Source organism: Mobula birostris, chromosome 10, assembly GCF_030028105.1.
Source record: "Mobula birostris isolate sMobBir1 chromosome 10, sMobBir1.hap1, whole genome shotgun sequence".
NCBI lineage: Eukaryota > Metazoa > Chordata > Chondrichthyes > Myliobatiformes > Myliobatidae > Mobula > Mobula birostris.
The window spans coordinates 37,267,850-37,292,108 of record NC_092379.1 but is presented as its reverse complement, the minus strand read 5'-3'; the positions used below and the strand labels follow the sequence as shown (position 1 = coordinate 37,292,108).

The 24,259-nt window shown below is 44.3% G+C and overlaps 1 protein-coding gene across 1 annotated transcript in view; it reads right to left on the bottom strand.

Annotated features, from left to right (window-relative positions):
• LOC140203591 (uncharacterized) overlaps positions 1 to 23,161 on the bottom strand; it is a 57,969-nt gene extending 34,808 nt beyond the window's left edge. The window contains 3 exon segments of the mRNA XM_072269638.1: positions 12,464 to 12,607; positions 20,203 to 20,301; positions 23,150 to 23,161. Of these exon segments, the coding sequence (XP_072125739.1) occupies positions 12,464 to 12,607; positions 20,203 to 20,301; positions 23,150 to 23,161 (255 nt within the window).
• Positions 23,162 to 24,259: the final 1,098 nt, after the last annotated feature.

The window sequence follows — 24,259 nt, the reverse complement described above, 5'->3', positions numbered from 1 at the left end:
AGATGCTCCTGGGCCTGCTGAGTTCTTCCAGCATTCTGCGAGTGTTCCATATAAAACATTATATCCTTGTTTTTATGTTCTATTCCTCTCAAAATGAATGCTAACACCTTCCTTATCACTGAGTTAACCAACAAAAACCTCTGATTTTTGAGTTTTCTCTCCAGTCATACAATTGTCTATGCTTTTAAGTTTTCTACCGAAGTGCATGACCATACACTTCCCAACACTGTTTTCCGTCTGCCACCTCTTTGCATATTCTCCTACACTGTCTAAATCCTTCTGCACCTCTCTGCTTCCTCCATACTACCTGCACCCCCCACCCCCACCGATCTTCGGATCGTTCGCTAACTTAGCCTCGAAGCCATCAACTCCATCATCGAAATCCTTGATATATAATGTAAAAAGAAGTGGTTCCAACATAACATCCCAACTTCTGTACTCAATACCTTGACTTATGAAAGCCAGTGTGCCAAAAGCTCTCTTTACGACCCTACCTACCTGTGATTTCTTTTTCAAGAAGTTACGGATCTCTCTGTTTCAATGCATTTCTCAGTCCTAACGTTCACAGTGTTAAATTCTCTGTACTACCATAAAATCATAAGTCACAGGAGCAGAATTAGGCCATTTGGCTCATCGTCAGCTCCGCCATTCAATCATGGCTGATCCTTTTCCTCCCCTCCTCAACCCCACCACACAGCCTTCTCCCCATAACCTTTGGTGCCACGGCCATTGAAGAACTGATCAATTCCTGCCTTAAATACACCCAACGACCTGTCCTCTACAGCTGCCTGTGGTAACAAATTCCACAAATTCACCACCCTTTGACTGAAGAACTTTCTCCGCATCTCTGATTTAAGCGGATGCCCTTCTACCTTGAGGTTCTGCCCTCTTGTCCTAGACTCCCCCACCATGGGAAACATTCTTTCCACATCTACTCTGCCTAGGACTTTCAATATTCGAAAGATTTCAATCAGATCCCCTCTCATCCTTCTAAATTCCAGCGAGCACAGGCCCAGATACATCAGATGTTCCTCATATGTGAACCCTTTCATTCCCAGATTCATCCTTGTGCACCTCCTCTCAACCCTCTCCAATGCCAGCACATCTTTTCTTAGATAAGGAGCCCAAAACAGTTCACAGTGCTTAAGGTGAGGCCGCAGCAGTGCCTTATAAAGCCTCAGCATCCTGTCCCTGCTCTTGTATTCTAGACCTCTTGAAATGAATGCTAACATTGCATTTGCCTTCCTCACCACTGACTCAACCTGCAAGTTACCCTTTAGGGTGTTCTGTACAAGGACTCCCAAGTCCCTTTGCATCACAAATTTTTGAATTTTTCTTCCCATTTAGAAAATAATCTGAACATTTATCTCTTACTACCAAAATGCACAACTATGCATTTTCCAACATTGTATTTCATTTGCCACTTTCTTGCCCATTCTCCTAATCTATCTGTCCTTCTGCATCCTACCTGCTTCTTCCACACTACCTGCCCCTCCACCAATCTCCGTATCATCTGCAAACTTGCCATCTATTTCACCATCTAAGACATTTATATACAGCATAAAAAGAAGTGGTCCAATACCGACCCCTACGGAACACCACTACTCACTGGCAGCCATCCAGAAAGGGATCCTTTTATTCCCACTCGCTGCCTCCGACTAATTAGCCAATGCTCTAACCATGTTAATAACTTCCCAGTAATACCATGGGCTCTTAACTTGGTAAGCAGCCTCATGTGTGGCACCTTCTGAAAGCCCAGATATACAACGTCCACTGCGTCCCCTTTATCTATCCTACTTGTAATCTCCTCAAAGAATTCCAACAGGTTTGTCAGACAGTATTTTCCCTTAAGAAAACCATGTTGACTTTGTCCTATCTTGTCCTGTGTCACCAAGTACTCTATAGCCTCATCCTTAACAATCATCTCCCACATCTTCCCAACCACTGAGGTCAGGCTGACTGGTCTATAATCTCCTTTCTGCTGCCTCCCTCCTTTCTTAAAGAGTGAAGTGACATTTGGAATTTTCATACCAGAGTCCAATGATTTTTGAAAGATCATTACAAATGCCTCAACACTCGCTACCACTACCTCTTTCAAACCCCCAGTTTGCAGTTCATCTGGTCCAGGTAAAAAAAGTACCTTTTGGTCTTTCAGCTTTTTGAGCACCTTCAACCTTGTAATAGAAACTGCACTCACTTCTCTTCCCTCACACTCTTCAAATCTGGCACACTGCTAGTGTCTTCCACAGTGAGAACTGGTGCAAAATACTTACCTAGTTCATTTGCCACCTCTTGTCCCCCGTTATTATTTCTCTGGGCTCAGTTTCCAGCGGTCCTATATCAAATCTCATTTCTCCTTTATCTTTTATATACTTGAAAATGCTTTTTCTATCAACTTTGATATTATCTGCTAGCTTGCTTTCATATTACATCTTTTCCCTCCTAATGATTCTCTTAGTTGCTCTCTCTAGGGTTTTAAAAGCTTCCCAGCCTTCTTTCTTCCCACTAATTTTTCCTCTGTTGTATACCCTCTCTTTTGCTTTTACATTAGTTTTGACTTCCCTTGTCAGCTACGGTTGTAGCATTTTGCCATTCGAGTATTTCTTTGTTTTTGGAATACATTCATCCTGCACCTTCCCCATTTTGTCCCAGAAACTTGTGCCATTGCTGCTCTGCTGTCTTCCCTGCCAGCATCTCCTCCCAATTTACTCTGGCCAATTCCTCTCTCATACCTTTACTTTACTTTCCTTTCCAATTTCCTTTTCTCCACTGAAATATCGCTACATCAGACTCTACTTTCTCCCTATCTGAATCATATTGTGTTCACTGACTCCTAAGGGTTCCTTTACCTCAAGCTTCCTAATCGCCTCCAGTTCATTACATAACACCCAATCCAGTGTAGGTGATCCCTTAGCAGGCTCAATGACAAACTGCTCTAAAAATCCATCTCTTAGGCATTCAACAAACTCACTCTCTTGAAATCCATTACCGACCTAATTTTCCCAATCGAGCTGCATGATAAAATCTCCCATGACTACCATAACGTTACCCTTTTGAAACACCTTTTTCCATTTCCTGTTGTAATCTGTGCTCCATGTCTCAGCTACTGTTGGGAGGCCTGTATATAACTGCCATTACCCTTGCAGTTTCTTATCTGAACTCACAAGGATTCAATATCTTCTGATTCTATGCCACACCCTTCTGCTGATTTGATGCTGTTCTTTACCAGCAGAGCAACACCACCCCCTCTGCCTACCTTCCTATCCCTCCGATACAATGCGTAACCTCATGTGAATATGATTTTGATATCAACATTTAAGAGAAGTTTGGATGGGAGGGGTATGGAGAGCTATGGTCCGGGTGCAGGTTGATGGGATTTGGCAGATTAAATGGTTTGGCACCAACTAGACGGGCCAAAAAGCCGGTTTCTGTGTTGTACTTTTCTATGACTCTATTGCTTTTTCTTGAAATCAAGGCAGATTAACTCCGGGCAAGATGCAGGGCCAATAACCCTGGCTAGATATATCCTTGAGTGTTATATCGGACAACTTCCCATTTTCAATCTGACTTACGATGGAATCATCAATTTTCTTCAATATTTAGGAGGATTACCAGGATACTGCCTGGATTGGATTATGAGGATAGAAACACAGAAAACCTACAGCACAACACAGGTCTTCGGCCCACAAAGCTGTGCCAAACATGTCCTTACCTTAGAATTACCTAGGCTTATCCATAGCCCTCTATTTTTCCAAGCTCCATGTATCCATCCAGGAGTTTCTTAAAACAGTGGTCCCCAACCACCGGGCCGCGGAAAGGTACCAGGCCACAAAGCATGTGCTACCGGGCCGCGAGGAAATGATATGATTTGGCAATATGAAACGATATGAGTCAGCTGCACCTTTCCTCATTCCCTGTCACACACTGTCGAATTTGAACAACCCCCACCCCCCACACCGTTGGCCGGTCCGCAAGAATATTGTCAATCTTAAACCGGTCCGCGGTGCAAAAAAGGTGGGGACCCCTGTCATTTCCGCCTCCACCACCACAGCCGGCAGCCCATTCCACTCACTCACCACTCTCTGAGTAAATAAATTACCCCTGACATCTCCTCTGTACCTACTTCCAAGCACATTAAAGCTATGCCCTCTCGTGCTAGCCATTTCAGCCCTGGGAAAAAGCCTCTGACAATCAATGCCACTCATCATCTTAAACACCTCTATAAGGTCACCTCTCATCCTCCATCGCTCCAAGGAGAAAAGGCCGAGTTCACCTATTCTCATAAGGCATGCTCCCCAACATCCTTGTAGATCTCCTCTGCACCCTTTCTATGGTTTCGACGTCCTTCCTGAATTGAGCACAGTACTCCAAGTGGGGTCTGACCAGGGTCCAATATAGCTGTAACATTACCTCTCGGCTCTTAAACTCAATCCCACGATTGGTGAAGGCCAATGCACCGTATGCCTTCTTAGCCACAGAGTTGAGATAGGTTGAGAAAGCTATGGCTTTTCTCCCTGGAGTGAAGGAGGATGAGAGGTGACTCCATAGAGGTGTAGAAACTGATCAGAGGCATAGATGGAGTGGATAGCCAGGGAAATGCTAAAGCAAGAGGGTATCGGAGGAAAGTATGGGGAAGGGGGAGGTCAGAGGTAATCTTTTTACACAAAGAGCAATGGGTGTGTGGAATGCACTGCCAGTGGCACTGGTAGAGGCAGATACATGAAAGGCATTTAAGAAACACTTAGATTGCCACATGGATAGAAACATAGGAAACCTACAGCACAACACAGGCTCCTCAGCCCACAAAGTTGTGCTGAACATGTCCCTACCTTAGAAGTTACTAGACTTCCCCATAGCCCTCTATTTTTCTAAGCTCCATCTACCTACCCAAAAGTCTCTTAAGAGACCCTATCGTATCCGCCTCCACCACTCTTTCTGGCAGCCCATTCCACGGACTCACCACTTTCACTAAAATCCTACCCCTGACATCTCCTCTGTACCTACTCCCAAGCACTTTAAACCTGTGTCCTCTTGTGGCAACCATTTCAGCACTGGGAAAAAGCCTCTGACTATCCACACGATCAATGCCTCTCATCATCTTGTACACCTCTATCAGGTCACCTCTCATCTTCCGTTGCTCCAAAGAGAAAAGGACGAGTTCACTCAACCTGTTTTCATCAGGCATGCTCCTCAATCCAGGCAACATCCTTATAAATCTCCTCTGCACCCTTTCCATGGCTTCCACATCTTTCCTGCAGTGAGGCGATCAGAACTGAGCACAGTACTCCAAGTGGGGTCTGACCAGGGTCTTATATAGCTGCAACATTACCCCTCGGCTCCTAAATTCAATTTCACGATTGATGAAGGCCAATACACCGTATGCCTTCTTAACCACAGAGTCAACCTGCACAGCTGCTTTGAGCGTCCTATAACAGTGTCGGGAAGTTTATGGTCATACACTTTGGCAGAAGGAACAAAAGGGTAGACTATTTTCTAAGCAGGCGGAAAACCCAAAAACCTGAGGTGCAAGGGATGAGAGAGCCTTCATGCAGGGTTCCCTAAAGGTTAGTTTGCAGGTTGAGTCTGTGGTGATGATGGTAAATGCAATGTTAGCATTCATCTCGAGAGGACTAGAATATAAAAACAAGGAGTTAATGTTGAGGCTTTATAAAGCACTGGTGAGGCCTCACGGAGTATCGTGAGCCCTTATCCAAGAAAGGATAAGCAGACATTGGAGAGGGTTCAGAGGCGGTTCACCAGAATGACTACAGGAGGAGCGCTTGATGGTTCTGGGCCCGTACGCATGAGAATTTAGAAGACTGAGAGGCCATCTCATTGAAACCTATTGAATGTAGACGGGCCTAGCTCCCCCACAGCAAGCCAGGACGGAGATAATGAGGGGGAATCGGTGACTCTGTCCTTGATTCTGAGAGAGATTCGCGAGTTCCAACAAGATAACGGCAAACAGCTGGAAGATATTAAAGGAGAAATAGTAAAAACTAACTCACAGATAGATGAAGCCGAAGCGAGGATTGTTGGAATTGAAGAGAAGCTACAAAACGCAGAGGAAGTGATAGCAGAAATGCTGAAGCTGCAAGACCAGCTCCAGTGGAAACTAATAGATCAAGAAGGCCGCTCGAGAAGGGAAAATGTGAGGATTTACGGAGTTCCCGAAGGAACTGAAGGTAAACCCGGATTGATGATTCCCTTCGTGGAGAAGCTACTTAGAGAGAACCTTGATATACCGGCCGCAAAAGACCTACAGATAGAAAGAGCTCACCGCGCGTTGGCACCACAGCCTCCAGCAGGCGCCCAGCCCAGATCGATTCTGGTCAGATTTCTCAGTTACAGAACGAAGGAAGAGGTGCTTAGAAGGGCATGGCAAAAGAAAGGTTTCATGTGGAACAACTGTAAAATCAGTTTAGACCACGACTACGCACCGGGGATTCTTGCCAGACGGAAGGAATATACGGAAACATGGAGAGTCCTGAAGGAAAACAACATCAGATTCCAGACCCTGTATCCAGCTGGCTGAGAGTCTTTTACGACGAAGGGACAAAAACTTACGCTACAGTGGAGGAGGCAACATTGGACCTGGCGGACCGGGGACTACCGATTAAAGTTATCACCTAACCGGAGTCGCTACTGGAGAGGATTCGGCAGAAGTCGTGGCAGTTAGTGCGGCGAGGACGCTCCACACGAACCAGAGTGTCAAACTACAAGGAAAAGCTGCAAGTATTCAGACGCAAATGTACAGAGAACACAGATTAATTAAGAGAAATGACTGAAAAGAGTAAATCGGACTTAAAGGTAAAATGAAAACTGGTAACTGAAAATAAACTAGACGGAATAACTTGAATGATAGCAATATGGTCGAGACATAAATAGGAGAGAATTCTCTATGATTATTCAAACTGCTGAGGGCCCTCTAAGGTTATCCCTCTGAACTGAGGCGGGTCGGTGCTCAGGCCTCACTGTGGGAAGTCGGGAAAAATTTTCAAATGTTGCACGTTCAAAAATGTCTAGGGTGTGGTTATATGTCTTGGTTTACTGTTGAGAAGGGATTGCTTACTGTTTGGTTAGAAAAGGAGAGTGTTTTCTTTTCTACTAGAGAAAAATGCAAACTGAATTGGTAAAAATAATTTCCTATAATGTTAATGGGATTTTGAATCCAATTAAAAGAAATAAGATTATGTCTAAGTTGAAAAAAGAGAGGGCACAATTAGCTTTCCTCCAGGAAACACATATTAGCCAATCTGAACATGGAAAATTAAAAAGAATGGGCTTTAAGCATGTATTTTATTTATCATATAAATTGAATCACAAAAGAGGGGTAGCTACTTTAATATCAAGTACTCTTAATTATGAACATATTTCAGAGACTAGAGACAAAGAAGGACGGTTCGTAAAAATCACAGGAAGAATAGAAGGTACAGAAATAACATTGCTGAATGTTTATGCTCCTCCAGGTTGTGAATGGTCATTTTATAGACACACTTTTGACCTAATGGTCAGTTCTCAAGGGGTAGTAATTTGTGGAGGGGATTTTAATATTAGATTAAATCCTATATTAGATCCTTCAAGAACAGTTACTCAGAATAAACCTCTGACTCGGAAAGTGAATTCATTGATGGAGGAGTTGGGAATTATAGATGTCTGGAGGGAATTACACCCTACTAGTAAAGATTATACATATTACTCTTTCCCTCATTCAGCCTATTCAAGGATAGACTATTTCTTTATCTTTAATACAGATAGACTCAGGATAAAAAACTGTAATATTGCAACAATTGATCTGTCGGATCATAGCCCAGTCTCTATGTCTCTAATCCTGGAAAGGAAAATGAGGAAAACACTATGGAGGCTAAACTCACATATACTCAATAACCCGAAAGTAATGGAGAGATTAAGGGGAGAAATCAAAGAATATCTAGACCTTAATGACACGGGAGAAACATCACCAGTGATCTTATGGGATACATTGAAAGCTGTACTGAGGGGGAAAATTATTTCCATTACCACTCACATGAAAAAAATCAATGCACAAAAATTAGCAGACCATCAAGGAAAATTAAAACAACTTCAAGTTGTAGATAGCAACAAAAGTAATTCAAATCGAAAACAGGAAATTAGGAAATTGCAAAGTGAAATTGACGATATTTATACGTTGGAAACTCAAAGAAACTTTCTTTACCTGAGACAAAAGAATTATGAAGTAGGAGGTAAATCAGCTAGATTATTAGCATATAAATTACGAAAACAACAAGCAGACAATACAATTCATAAAATAAAGAATCCAAAGACAAAGCTTGTGGAGAGTACAATAGGGAAAATTCAAGAGAGTTTTGAAACATACTATCGAGAGCTGTACTCCCAACCCCGGGCCCCCAATGAGCCCTATATAGACAGTGTATTGAATTTTTTAGATCTACCTAAACTTACAGATTTACAAAATGAAAGTTTATTAGAACCAGTAACTGTCAAAGGACTGAACGTGGCCATCTCTAGGTTAAAGGCTGGAAAGTCCCCGGGTTCTGATGGGCTTACCTCAGAGTGGTACAAGTCCCTGAAGACACAGTTAGCCCCATTACTACTTAACACCTTTAATTGGATCTTGCAGAGAGGAGAAACTCCACCTTCCTGGAGAGAAGTGATTATTTCGGTTATTCCTCAAGAGGGTAAAGATAAACTAGAATGTGGCAATTATCGGCCAATTAGTGTTCTTAACTTAGATTACAAACTATTTACATCTATATTAGCACGCAGATTGGAAAAGCTTTTACCTGGCCTAATCCACTTAGACCAGACTGAATTTATTCAACAAAGACAAACACAGGACAACATAAGGAGAACTCTGCACATATTAGAACAGGTTAATAAGAACGAGACAGAGACAATGGTAGTAGGATTGGACGCTGAGAAAGCTTTTGATTCGGTTAGTTGGGCATTCCTACACAGAGTGTTAGGAAGATTCGGCTTTCAAGAAAAGTTTATTAAAGTAATTCAGACTCTATATGACAGCTCTACAGCCCGAATTAAGATAAATGGGGACCTCTCTGACTCCTTCATCTTAGAGAGAAGCACTAGACAGGGATGCCCAATTTCTCCTCTCCTTTTTGCGCTATATATTGAACCGCTTGCCCAACTAATAAGACAGAGCGAAATCGTAAAAGGTATCAAGGTGGCAGGGATTGAACAGAAAGTGGCGTTATTCGCAGATGATGTTTTGGTCTATCTGAGTGAACCAGAAAAATCATTTATAGGATTGTTTACACTGTTGGATAACTTTGGGAAAATATCAGGTTATAAAATAAATGTAAAGAAAATGCAGGTTATGTCCCTAAATTATACACCATCCAAAAAATTGCAGGATACATATGATCTTAAGTGGGAAGCTAAATCATTAAAATATTTAGGAATAACCCTGCCGAAGGATCTTTCAACACAGTCACAGGGAAATTATGGGCCATTAATCTCAGAGATAAAAGCAGATATGCATAGATGGAATCTTATCCCCTTTTTAAGTTTAAATTCAAGGATAAATACTATAAAAATGAATATTCTTCCTCGGTTATTGTATCTTTTCCGTACTTTACCGGTGGAGGTGGATAATAATCAATTCAGGGAATGGGACAAATGGATTTCCCGCTTCATTTGGCAAGGAAAGAAACCTAGAGTTCGATATAACACCTTACAGTTAGGGAAGGAAGGAGGAGGTATGGTTCTTCCTTGCCTGAGAAATTATTTTTATGATAACCCCTCTGTTATATTGGTGTAATAGGGAATATAAGGCTAGATGGAAGGAAATAGAATTTGGATTAGTTGACAGTTTTCCTCTTCAGGCCTCAATAGCTGACAAAGGATTGATGGCCCAGTTGGAAAAATTTAAAAACGCTTGGATAGATCTTACATTAAAAGTATGGCAGAAGGTGGTTAACTCACGTGGAATTAATAACATGTTAAAACTCTTTAGATGGTGTGCATATGATACCGAATTCCTTCCCAACAGAGGAGATAAAAGATTTGAGCTATGGATAAAGAAAGGTCTTACAACCTACCTCTCGTTTATAGATAAAAGAGTATTACAAAGTTTCCAAATCCTGCAGGACAAACATGGCCTAGAACATAATGACTTTTTTAGGTACCTTCAAGTACGAAACTATGTTAACCAGAGTTGTAGATATACAGACCTATCAACAGTAGAATTAGAATTTTTCAAGATTCTGAATTCGGCTTGCAGTTCAATACCTAGTAAATCAGTTTCTCGATTATATAATGCACTCTCCCACGCTAAAAATGTAAATACACTGTATATTAAAGAGAAGTGGGAGAAAGAAGCGGGGTTGGTACTTTCAGAGGAGGCTTGGGAGAAAATCTGCAGCTTTCAATGGTCCTCGACTAATTCTTTGACTTGGAGGGAACATTGTTGGAAAAACATTATAAGATACTTCAAGACCCCATATCAGGAAAAATATAAAGATACAAATGTGATGTGTTGGAGAAGGTGCGGCTCCAAGGAGGCAAATCATTTTCATATTTTTTGGGATTGCCCTAAATTAAGTCTATTTTGGGAAGGTATTCATAGAACATTAGTTAAGGTGCTTAGGTCCCAGATACCTCTGAACTTTGAGACGCTCTATTTGGGGCATGTATTGTTTCTTGAACAGAAGGAAGATATAAAGTTGCTGCAGGCCCTCTTAGCGGCAAGTAAGAAATCAATCACTAGAGAATGGCTAAATCCAATACCACCTACATTAGAAGATTGGTACGAAATTATCTTGGAAATATTTAAAATGGAAAAGTTGACTTACTCCCTGAGAACTCAAAAAGAAAAATTTTATCAAATCTGGAATAAGTGGATTGAATATATAACCCCAATGCGAGCAGACTTTAGATGACTCTCCTAATGATTTATACTGCTCTTCTCATCAACACAGTAATATTGCTAACGTAAGCACCCCTAGTCTAAATGTTTGTTTTTTTTTTTGTTTTCTTTTGGAAAATAGAGAATTAACACAAGTAAAGGGAAAGATTTGGGAAAGGGATAAAAAAATGAAAAAATTAAGTAAATAAGTACATAGGGATTGGATAATTATGTCTGCGGGCAGGAGCAAGCATGAACAAATTAGGATATAAACACCTACAATGGTTGATATATAGGCTTATATACAACATTTTGGACCAGTGGAAATGGTCCAGAGGGGTTATATGGAAACTATTATTACCATTTTTCTTAACAACTAATTCCATTACTTAGCCTAATAGGTTAGATTTACCACAGTACATAATTATCTATTTAAATGTTTATTTTCCTTTTATATCATCTCAATGCGTACTTAAGAATGTATAAATAATTGTAGTTTTATACATATAAAAAATGGAAAAGGTTATATGTGTGAAAAAAGTACATGATATTTGTGAATTCCTTATCCAAATAAAAATAAAATTTAAAAAAAAAGAAACCTATTGAATGTTGAAAGGCATAGGCAGATTAGATGTGAAGAGGATGTTTCCTATGGTGGGGGATTCCAGCACCAGAGGGCACAGCCTTAGAATAGAAGGACGTTCATTTAGAATGGAGATGAAGAGAATTTCTTTATCCAGAGGGTTGTGAATCTGTGGAATTAACTGTGCAGATGGAGGGCTGTGGAGGCCAGGTCATTGGGTATACTGAAGGCAGAGGTGACAGATTGTTCATTACTCAGGGTGTGAAAGGTTACCGGGAGAAGGCAGGAGATTGGGGTTGAGAGGGAAAGTGGATCAGCCATGATGAAATGGTGACAGACTCGATGAGCTGAACGGCCCATTCTGCTCCTATCTCATATGGTCTTATACAATAGAACTGACGAAAAACAACACACAGACACGGCCAAATAACCCGTACAAAAGAAGACAAACTGCACAAATACATAAAGACAGACAGAAGCATTGAGGACATGAGTTGTAGAGCCCTTGAAAGTTAGTCCATAGGTTGTGGAACCAGTTCAGTGTTGAACTGAGTGAAGTTATCCACACTGGTTCAGGAGCCTGATGGTTGTAGGGTGATAACTGTTCCAGAAACTTACGGTGACAGATCTATGGCTCTTGTGCCTTCTTCCTGATGAGAAGAGAGCATGGTCTGGATGGTGGGTATCCCTGATGATAGTTGCTGCTTTCTTATGGCAGCGCTCATTGTAGACATGCTCAATGGTGGGAAGGGCTTTTCCTGACCTTGTCTTGTAAACTTTGCGAACTAGACTCGTTAGGAGATGCTTCTGTAACCACACCAACCTCCCACTCCCCGCCCCCACAGACAGAGTAGTCAGCTTTTGGCTGGGGTTGGGAACGTAACAGCAAGATCCCACCCGAGTCGATTACTTCCATACAACAGTGAATTAGGCAAGAATTAACCTCTTATAAAAGTAGGATCGTACTTTCAGAGAATTAACTGTATGTCTTCAAGATAAGTCAATGTGTCACTTACTAAATTCTTTTCGGTCGGTTCGGAATACTTTTTAGTGGCAAAGCAGACCAGACCCTCATTGTAGAGGTATATCCGCAGAGGGTCACAGGAAGTAACCAAGACGTAGAGCCTGAGGTTGAACTTGAAACCATCCAAAGTGAAGGGCTGCACAAGTAGAGGAAGAGTTAACACACTGTGAGGTTCAAAGGTTTCACTTATTATCAAAGTATGTATGCAGTGTACAACTCTGAGATTCATCTTCTCCAGATAGCCACGAAACAAAGGAAAAAACATGGAGGTCATTGAAAGAGAAACATCAAACACATGCACCCACCCCCCCATAGAAAAAAGAACAGCAACACAATCATCAACCCCCACAAATCCCCCACCCCCTGCACAAAACACAGAACATCAACCCCCAAATCCCCCCACCCTCTGCCCACTCAAATAAAAAACAGGAAAGAATGGGGAAAAACCCAGAATATAAAATCCATTGTCAAAAGAGAAAGAGACACTGTAGAGGCCTACCCTCTGGCCACCTGAGCCACCACACAGCGATAGGCTGCCACAGGCTCCTTCCCTGGAGGCAGAGGGATCCCATCAGTGATCAGAACGCAGGCATCCGGTTGCCATCCGCATTGGTAACTAATTTTTGAAATGTGTGTCTGCATTCCAGATGAAGGGTCTTGGGCTGAAATGTCGACTCTTTTTTCCTTTGCATAGATGCTGCCTGACCTGCTAACTTCCCCCAGCATTTTGGACCTGCAGAAACTCTTGTGTCTACCTGCATCTGGTTCTTTCCTTCAGACTTACCCCTACTCCAGCCCTCGACGCAGAAACCCTCAAAATTCCCTCTGATCAATCCCACTCAGACCACCAAATAGTCAACGAGACTTGGAAGAGCAAATCTGCAGAGAGATAGCAGGCAACTGCAGGAAACATAAAGTTGTGGTGGTAGAGGATTTTAATTTTCCATATATTGATTGGGACTCCCATACTGTTAGGGGTCTAGATGGTTTAGAGTTTGTAAAATGTGTTCAGGAAAGTTTTCTAAATCAATATATAGAGGGGCCAACTAGAGGGGATGCAATATTGGATCTCCTGTTAGGAAATGAGTTAGGACAAGTGACAGAAGTCTGTGTAGGGGAGCACTTTGGTTCCAGTGATCATAACACCATTAGTTTCAATTTGATCATGGACAAGGATAGATCTGGTCCTAGGGTTGAGGTTCTGAACTGGAAGAAGGCCAAATTTGAAGAAATGAGAAAGGATCTGAAAAGCACGGACTGGGACAGGTTGTTCTCTGGTAAAGATGTGATCGGTAGGTGGGAAGCCTTCAAAGGAGAAATTTTGAGTGTGCAGAATTTGTATGTTCCTGTCAGGATTAAAGGGAAAGTGAATAGGAATAAGGAACCTTGGTTCTCAAGGGATATTGCAACTCTGATAAAGAAGAAGAGGGAGTTGTATGAAATGTATAGGAAACAGGGAGTAAATCAGGTGCTTGAGGAGTATAAGAAGTGCAAGAAAATACTTAAGAAAGTAATCAGGAGGGCTAAAAGAAGACATGAGGTTGCCTTGGCAGTCAAAGTGAAGGATAATCCAAAGAGCTTTTACAGGTATATTAAGAGCAAAAGGATTGTAAGGGATAAAATTGGTCCTCTTGAAGATCAGCGTGGTCGGCTACGTGCGGAGCCAAAGGAAATGGGGGAGATCTTAAATAGGTTTTTTGCATCTGTATTTACTAAGGAAACTCGCATAAAGTCTATGGAATTAAGGGAATCAAGTAGTGAGATCATGGAAACTGTACAGATTGAAAGTAAGGAGGTGCTTGTTGTCTTGAGGAAAATTGAAGTGGATAAATCCCCGGGACCTGACAGGGTGTTCCCTCGGACCTTGAAGGAGACTAGTGTTGAAATTGCGGGGGCCCTGGCAGAAATATTTAAAATGTCGCTGTCTACGGGTGAGGTGCCGGAGAATTGGAGAGTGGCTCATGTTGTTCCGTTGTTTAAAAAAGGATCGAAAAGTAATCCAGGAAATTATCGGCCGGTAAGTTTAACGTAGGTAGTAGGTAGGTTATTGGAGGGAGTACTAAGAGACAGAATCTACAAGCATTTGGATAGACAAGGACTTATTAGGGAGAGTCAACATGGCTTTGTGTGTGGTAGGTCATGTTTGACCAATCTGTTGGAGTTTTTCGAGGGGCTTACCAGGAGAGTGGATGAAGGGAAACATAGAAACATAGAAAATAGGTACAGGAGTAGGCCATTCGGCCCTTCGAGCCTGCACCGCCATTTATTATGATCATGGCTGATCATCCAACTCAGAACCCCGCCCCAGCCTTCCCTCCATACCCCCTGATCCCCGTAGCCACAAGGGCCATATCTAACTCCCTCTTAAATATAGCCAATGTACTGGCCTCAACTGCTTCCTGTGGCAGAGAATTCCACAGATTCACCACTCTCTGTGTGAAGAAGTTTTTCCTAATCTCGGTCCTAAAAGGCTTCCCCTTTATCCTCAAACTGTGACCCCTTGTTCTGGACTTCCCCAACATCGGGAACAATCTTCCTGCATCTAGCCTGTCCAATCCCTTTAGGATTTTATACGTTTCAATCAGATCCCCCCTCAATCTTCTAAATTCCAACGAGTATAAGCCCAGTTCATGCAGTCTTTCTTCATATGAAAGTCCTGCCATCCCAGGAATCAATCTGGTGAACCTTCTTTGTACTCCCTCTATGGCAAGGATGTCTTTCCTCAGATTAGGGGACCAAAACTGCACACAATACTCCAGGTGTGGTCTCACCAAGGCCTTGTACAACTGCAGTAGTACCTCCCTGCTCCTGTACTCGAATCCTCTAGCTATAAATGCCAGCATACCATTCGCCTTTTTCACCGCCTGCTGTACCTGCATGCCCTCTTTCAATGACTGGTGTATAATGACACCCAGGTCTCGTTGCACCTCCCCTTTTCCTAATCGGCCACCACTCAGATAATAATCTGTTTTCCTGTTTTTGCCACCAAGGTGGATAACTTCACATTTATCCACACTAAATTGCATCTGCCATGAATTTGCCCACTCACCCAACCTATCCAAGTCACCCTGCATTCTCTTAGCATCCTCCTCACAGCTAACACTGCCACCCAGCTTCGTGTCATCCGCAAACTTGGAGATGCTGCATTTAATTCCCTCATCCAAGTCATTAATATATATTGTAAACAACTGGGGTCCCAGCACTGAGCCTTGTGGTACCCCACTAGTCACCGCCTGCCATTCTGAAAAGGTCCCGTTTATTCCCACTCTTTGCTTCCTGTCTGCTAACCAATTCTCCATCCACATCAATACCTTACCCCCAATACCGTGTGCTTTAAGTTTGCACACTAATCTCCTGTGTGGGACCTTGTCAAAAGCATTTTGAAAATCCAAATATACCACATCCACTGGTTCTCCCCTATCCACTCTACTAGTTACATCCTCAAAAAATTCTATGAGATTCGTCAGACATGATTTTCCTTTCACAAATCCATGCTGACTTTGTCCGATGATTTCACCGCTTTCCAAATGTGCTGTTATCACATCTTTGATAACTGACTCCAGCAGTTTCCCCACCACCGACGTTAGGCTAACCAGTTTATAATTCCCCGGTTTCTCTCTCCCTCCTTTTTTAAAAAGTGGGGTTACATTAGCCACCCTCCAATCCTCAGGAACTAGTCCAGAATCTAACGAGTTTTGAAACATTATCACTAATGCATCCACTATTTCTTGGGCTACTTCCTGAAGCACTCTGGGATGCAGACCATCTGGCCCTGGGGATTTATCTGCCTTCAATCCCTTCAATTTACCTAACACCACTTCCCTACTAACAAGCATTTCGCTCAGTTCCTCCATCTCACTGGACCCTCTGTCCCCTACTATTTCTGGAAGATTATTTATGTCCTCTTTAGTGAAGACAGAACCAAAGTAATTATTCAATTGGTCTGCCATGTCCTTGCTCCCCATAATCAATTCACCTGTTTCTGTCTGTAGGGGACCTACATTTGTCTTTACCAGTCTTTTCCTTTTAACATACCTATAAAAGCTTTTACAGTCAGTTTTTATGTTCCCTGCCAGCTTTCTCTCATAATCTTTTTTCCCCTTCCTAATTAAGCCCTTTGTCCTCCTCTGCTGAACTCTGAATTTCTCCCAGTCCTCAGGTGAGCCATTTTTTCTGGCTAATTTGTATGCTTCTTCTTTGGAATTGATACTATCCCTAATTTCTCTTGTCAGCCACGGGTGCACTACCTTCCTTGATTTATTCTTTTGCCAAACTGGGATGAACAATTGTTGTAGTTCATCCATGCAACCTTTAAATGCTTGCCATTGCATATCCACCGTCAATCCTTTAAGTGCACTTAAGGCAGTGGATATTGTCTACATGGAGTTCAGTAAGGCCTTTGACAAGGTCCCGCATGGGAGGTTAGTTAGGAAAATTCAGTCACTAGGTATACATGGAGAGGTGGTAAATTAGATTAGACATTGGCTCAATGGAAGAAGCCAAAGAGTGGTAGTAGAGAATTGCTTCTCCGAGTGGAGGCCTGTGACTAGTGGTGTGCCACAGGGATCAGTGCTGGGTCCATTGTTATTTGCCATCTTTATCAAAGATCTGGATGATAATGTGGTAAATTGGATCAGCAAATTTGCTGATGATACAAAGACTGGAGGTGTAGTAGACAGTGAGGAAGGTTTTCAGAGCCTGCAAAGGGACTTGGACCAGCTGGAAAAATGGGCTGAGAAATGGCAGAGTGAGTTTAATACAGACAAGTGTGAGGTATTGCACGTTGGAAGGACAAACCAACGTAGAACATACAGGGTTAATGGTAAGGCACTGAGGAGTGCAGTGGAACAGAGGGATCTGGGAATACAGATACAAAATTCCCTAAAAGTGGCGTCACAGGTAGATAGAGTCGTAAAGAGAGCTTTTGGTACATTGGCCTTTATTAATCAAAGCATTGAGCATAAGAGCTGAAATGTTATGATGAGGTTGTATAAGGCATTGGTGAGGCCGAATCTGGAGTGTTGTGTTCAGTTTTGATCACCAAATTACAGGAAGGATATAAATAAGGTTCAAAGAGTGCAGAGAAGGTTTACAAGGATGTTGCCAGGACTTGAGAAACTCAGTTACAGAGCAAGATTGAATAGGTTAGGACTTTATTCCCTGGAGCGTAGAAGAATGAAGGGAGATTTGACGGAGGTATATAAAATTATGATGGGTATAGATAAAGTGAATGCAAGCAGGCTTTTTCCACTGAGGCAAGGGGAGAAAGAAACCAGAGGACATGGGTTAAGGGTGAGGGGGGAAAAGTTTCAAGGGAACATTAGGGGGGGCTTCTTCACACAGAGAGTGGTGGGAGTATGGAATGTGCTGCCAGATGAGCTGGTAAATGCGGGTTCTTTTTTAACATTTAAGAATAAATTGGACAGATACGTGGATGGGAGGTGTATGGAGGGATATGGTCCGTGTGCAGGTCAGTGGGACTAGGCAGAAAATGGTTCGGCACAGCCAAGAAGGGCCAAAAGGCCTGTTTCTGTGCTGTAGTTTTCTATGGTTTTCCAATGCATAATCAGTTTAGCATGTGAAGTTGGCTCAACAATCAGAAAAGGGATTTGCTAATGGAAATTCCTGCCCACCCTATCCCTCAAGTCCTTATTCCATTCGTGAATTATGCCCCCCACTATCCCACTCAACCCACACATCTTCAAATCCCCCGATTTCCTTCTTACCCAAATTTCCACCATTCCCACCAGCCTATCATTCACAGTGACCGAATGCTGTGGATACCCGGTCCAAACACAAAATTACCACCAGGGCAGTAATAAAATTTCCATTATCTTGGTTGAGTAACGGGGTGGGATAGGTCTCCACCAAAGGAGATGTAAGGTCTGCAGGTCACCCTTGGGCAAGGTGTATCACCTGCTTAGCTCCTGGATCAGGGTCACGTGAAGCCGTGGAAGCAGGGGGTGGATGGTCGTATGAGCAGCCGGTGCAGTTCACAAGTCCTGGTTATGCGATCGCTGGTGTCAGGCAGACAATCTCTGAAGAGTATTGATAATGGCTGGGGGTCACCCACCCCTACCCAGAACAGGGCGATGGCAAACCACTTCGGTGGAAAAATTGGCCAAGAACTATCATGGTCATGGAAGGACTGCAATGTTCCGACAAGAACTGTCCTTCGTTATTCAAATAACAAGCCACGGGTAACAAAGGACATTAAGGACATCCTGAACGCTAAAAAGAGGGTGTTTAGAGATGGATATAGTGAGGAGCTCAGGGCAATACAGAGGGACCTGAAAGCCAGGATCAGGGAGGCTAAAGACAGGTATAGGAGGAAGCTTGAGTGGAAGCTCCAGCAGAACAACATGAGAGAGGTCTGGAGTGGGATGAGGACCATCACTGGGTTCCGGCAAACTAGCAACAGAGGAGCTGAAGGCAGTGTGGACAGGGCCAATGAACTTAACCTGTTCTTTAACAGATTTGACATTGTGGCCCCTGCCCATCCTCCACATGAGTCACTTGTTGTCGGCCCGCAACCAACACATATTCCACTCTCCCCTCCTACCCCTCCTCACAGCCGCCCACCCTGCTCTCATGACGATACCCTTTCCCCACACGAAACCACCACAGTGGGCTTCACAGCTGCACAGGTGAGAAGACAGCTGAAACGTCTCAACCCAAGCAAGGCTGCAGGACCGGATGGTGTCAGTACCAGGGTGCTCAAAGCCTGTGCCCCTCAGCTATATGGAGTACTTCGCCACGTCTTCAACCTGAGCCTGAGGCTCCGGAGGGTTCCTGTGCTGTGGAAGACATCCTGCCTCGTCCCTGTGCTGAAGACGTCGCACCCCAGCGGCCTCAATGACTACAGACCGGTGGCATTGACCTCCCACATCATGAAGACCCTGGAGAGACTTGTTCTGGAGCTGCTCCGGCCTATGGTCAGGCCACACTTAGATCCCCTCCAGTTCGCCTACCAGCCCCGACTAGGAGATGAGGATGCCATCGTCTACCTGCTGAACCATGTCTACGCCCACCTGGACAAGCCAGCGAGCACTGTGAGGGTCATGCTTTTTGACTTCTCCAGTGCGTTCAACACCATCCGCCCTGCTCTGCTGGGGGAGGAGCTGACAGCGATGCAGGTGGATGCTTTCCTGGTGTCATGGATTCTTGCCTACCTGACTGGCAGACCACAGTACGTGTGCTTGCAACACTGTGTGTCCGACAGAGTGATCAGCAGCACTGGAGCTCCACAGAGGACTGTCTTGTCTCCCTTTCTCTTCACCATTTACACCTTGGACTTCAACTACTGCACAGAGTCTTGTCATCTTCAAAAGTTTTCTGATGACTCTGCCATAGTTGGATGCATCAGCAAGGGAGATGAGGCTGAGTACAGGGCTACAGTAGGAAACTGTGTCACATGGTGTGAGCAGAATTACCTGCAGCTTACTGTGAAAAAGATTAAGGAGCTGGTGGTAGACCTGAGGAGAGCTGAGCTCGATTGGTGAGACCAGGTGAGGAGAAAGGTGGGTGGGGACGGGGCAGGAGATGAAGTAAGAAGCTGGGAGGTGATAGGTGGAAGAAGCAAGGGGCTGAAGAAGGAGGAATCTGATAGGAGGGGACAGTGGACTGTGGGAGAAAGGGAAGGAGGAGGAGAAGAGAAGGGGCAAGAGGGAAACCAGAATGCAGATAAAGAGTTAACGTTCTAGGCAGAGAGTCATGAGTGCAGTAAAGTACCTTCGGAATGTAGATCTGGCAGATCGCGTCCTTCCCGGACTGCGTATCTCTGATGTCCTGGGTCAAAAAGATGTCACGCCAGTCATATTCAGGATTTGGCTTGCAGATAAGGGGTAGGCCATTTAGAACGGAGTTGACGAAAAACTTTTTCACCCAGAGAGTTGTGGATCTGTGGACTGCTCTGCCTCAGAAGGCAGTGGAGGCCAATTCTCTGGATGCTTTCAAGAAAGAGTTAGATAGAGCTCTTAATGATATCGGAGTCAAGGGATATGGGGAGAAGGCAGGAATGGGGTACTGATTGTGGATGATCAGCCATGATCACAGTGAATGGCGGTGCTGGCTCGAAGGGCCGAATAGCCTACTCCTGCACCTATTGTCCATTGTCTATAACCCAAACTTGTCCAACCTTTATAAACTTTCCTCATCCTCCAGATAAAATAACCCAATTGCAGAGGAGAAGATGATGGCACGACACAGCGCGCTGCGGCCACTCCGGTGATGAATATCTGTTATCTGTCAAGTGGGGCGCCGTGCACAATTCTGATTTGATGGAGGCAGACGTGAGAGCACGGAGGAACATCTGGTGAAACTTCTGAAATGCCCGTTTCGCTGCCTCTGCTACTGTGTGATCTGAAATCTCCGGAGGGGTAGGCCCCAAATCCTCGGCATTGCTCGTTACTTGGCGGCCGGGGCGGGGTCGAAGCACTCAGCAGAGATGGTGCTCGGTGTCGGAGGGCTGGTCAGAGGCTCAAAGTTTTCGGACGGACTCAGAGTCGGCTGTGGTCGGGTGCTTCCAGGATGCTGCATCGGCAAGTTTGCAACACTGGAGGCTCATGGTAGGGAGAGTCTCTCCCTTCTACTGTCTGCGTGAGATGTTGGGGCTATTGGGACTTTGAGACTTTTTTTTAAACCATGCCCATGGTCTGCTCTTTATCAAATTACGGTATTCCTTTGCACTATTGTAGCTATGTGTTATAATTATGTGGTTTGTGTCCCTTTTAGTCTTGGTCTGTCCTGTGTTTCTGTGATATTATGCTGGAGGCACATTGAATCATTTCTTAATGCATGCATTTCTAAATGACAATAAACATGGACTCAGTGTCCTCATAATCTAATCTCTTAATCTAATCTTGTCCAATGTTTATAAACTTCCATCGGCTTCCTGCACTCCCAAGAAAAAAATCCCAATCTTGTCCAACCTCAATGTAGAGACAAAGGAGATTTATACTCTCTCAGTCAGGCAGCATCCTGGCCAACCTTTTCTGCATCCTCTCTCAAGTGAGTCTCAGACCAAAGGGCACAGCCTCAAAATAGAGAGACGTCCATTTTCAACGGATACGAGAAAGAATTTCTCAGCTAGTCTTGTAGAGATTCCCATTCTGTGGTCGACGGATCCCTTGGTTAACGGTAGGGTTCAATGGCATAAAACAGGTTGGTAACTCCCGAGCTACCGCTAGAGTGGTGAATCAGCGGAGTTTGTTGCCACAGACAGCTGTGGAGGCCAAGTCCCTGTCTATGGTCTAGTTACCCGTCCTCAAAATCCAACCAAGTGTCCCCACGCCTGTGTAACTCGATGAGCCAAATGGCCTAATTCTGCACCTGTGTCTTATGGTCCTGCAGTCTTAGCCTCCGTATCCTTCCTGCAATAGGGTGACCAGACTGCAACAATACTCCAAATGGAGGCTGACTGAAGCTTTATACAGCTGTGAAATGTTGTCTTTACTCGGGTACTGAGTGTACAACCAAGAAGGCAAAGACTTCTGTACACCCTCTTGACCACCCTACCTATCTGCATGGCCATTTGCAGGGAGTTATGAACTTGGACCCTTAGCTTTCCTTTCTACATCAAAGATCCATTCCCTCCGTACCTTGTTCAGCTCTCCTTCACTCACTGCTTTTAGTCAGGAGACATGGCTGAATTATATTTGCTGCTGATTGCAGAGACTTATTTTAAATTAACTCTCTTTTGTTGCTGTCAATTTAACTGGAGGCCACAAGTCCCACCGGGCCATCTCTTTGCCCAACAAGTCCCACCGCGCCATCCCTTTGCCTAACAAGTCCCACCACGCCATCCCTTTGCCTAACAAGTCCCACCACATCATCTCTTTGCCTAACAAGTCCCACCACGCCATCCCTTTGCCTAACAAGTCCCACCACGCCATCCCTTTGCCTAACAAGTCCCACCACGCCATCTCTTTGCCTAACAAGTCTCACCATGCCATCCCTTTGCCTAACAAGTCCCACCATGCCATCCCTTTGCCTAACAAGTCCCACCACATCATCTCTTTGCCTAACAAGTCCCACCACGCCATCCCTTTGCCTAACAAGTCCCACCACGCCATCTCTTTGCCTAACAAGTCTCACCATGCCATCCCTTTGCCTAACAAGTCCCACCATGCCATCTCTTTGCCTAACAAGTCCCACCACGCCATCTCTTTGCCCAACAAGTCCCACCGCGCCATCCCTTTGCCTAACAAGTCCCACCACACCATCCCTTTGCCTAATGTCCCACCACGCCATCTCTTTGCCCAACAAGTCCCACCGCGCCATCCCTTTGCCTAACAAGTCCCACCACGCCATCTCTTTGCCTAACAAGTCCCACCACGCCATCTCTTTGCCTAACAAGTCCCACCATACCATCCCTTTGCCTAACAAGTCCCACCGCGCCATCCCTTTGCCTAACAAGTCCCACCACACCATCCCTTTGCCTAATGTCCCACCACGCCATCTCTTTGCCCAACAAGTCCCACCGCGCCATCCCTTTGCCTAACAAGTCCCACCACGCCATCTCTTTGCCTAACAAGTCCCACCACGCCATCTCTTTGCCTAACAAGTCCCACCGGGCCATCCCTTTGCCTAACAAGTCCCACCACGCCATCTCTTTGCCTCACAAGTCCCACCTTGCCACCTCTTTTCCTAATTTGTTGACTATTGAATGAGAACTTGCCTTTGACACCATAATTTTTTTAAGCAGGTGAGGGATGCAGTCATTATAACCATCACAGAAAACACAGAAACATAGAAAATAGGTGCAGCAGTAGGCCATTCGGCCCGTCGAGCCTGCACCACCATTCAGTATGATCATGGCTGATCATCCACCTCAGAACCCTGTACCAGCCTTCTCTCCATACCCCCTGATCCCTTTAGCCACAAGGGCCATATCTAACTCCCTCTTAAATATAGCCAATGAACTGGCCTCAACTGTTTCCTGTAGCAGAGAATTCCACAGATTCACCACTCTGTGTGAAGAAGTTTTTCCTAATCTCGGTCCTAAAAGGCTTCCCCTTTATCCTCAAACTGTGACCCCTCGTTCTGGACTTCCCCAACATTGGGAACAATCTTCCTGCATCTAGCCTGTCCAATCCCTTTAGGATTTTATACGTTTCAATCAGATCCCCCCTCAATCTTCTAAATTCCAACGAGTATAAGCGTAGTTCATCCAGTCTTTCTTCATATGAAAGTCCTGCCATCCCAGGAATCAATCTGGTGAACCTTCTTTGTACTCCCTCTATAGCAAGGATGTCTTTCCTCAGATTAGGGGACCAAAACTGCACACAATACTCCAGGTGTGGTCTCACCAAGGCCTTGTACAACTGCAGTAGTACCTCCCTGCTCCGGTATTCGAATCCTCTTGCTATAAATGCCAGCATACCATTCGCCTTTTTCACCGCCTGCTGTACCTGCATGCCCACTTTCAATGACTGGTGTATAATGACACCCAGGTCTCGTTGCACCTCCCCTTTTCCTAATCGGCCACCATTCAGATAATAATCTGTTTTCTGTTTTTAACCATCAAAGTGGATAACTTCACATTTATCCACATTAAATTGCATCTGCCATGAATTTGTCCACTCACCTAACCTATCCAAGTCACCCTTCATCCTCTTAGCATCCTCCTCACAGCTAACACTGCCGCCCAGCTTTGTGTCATCCGCAAACTTGGAGGTGGATCATGTGGGTACTTTTGCCTTTGGGCAATGATGGGGGATTGGTCAGCTATATCTTATACGCTGCATCCACATCACTGGAGAGCTGTATGATACAGATGTGAGAGGGG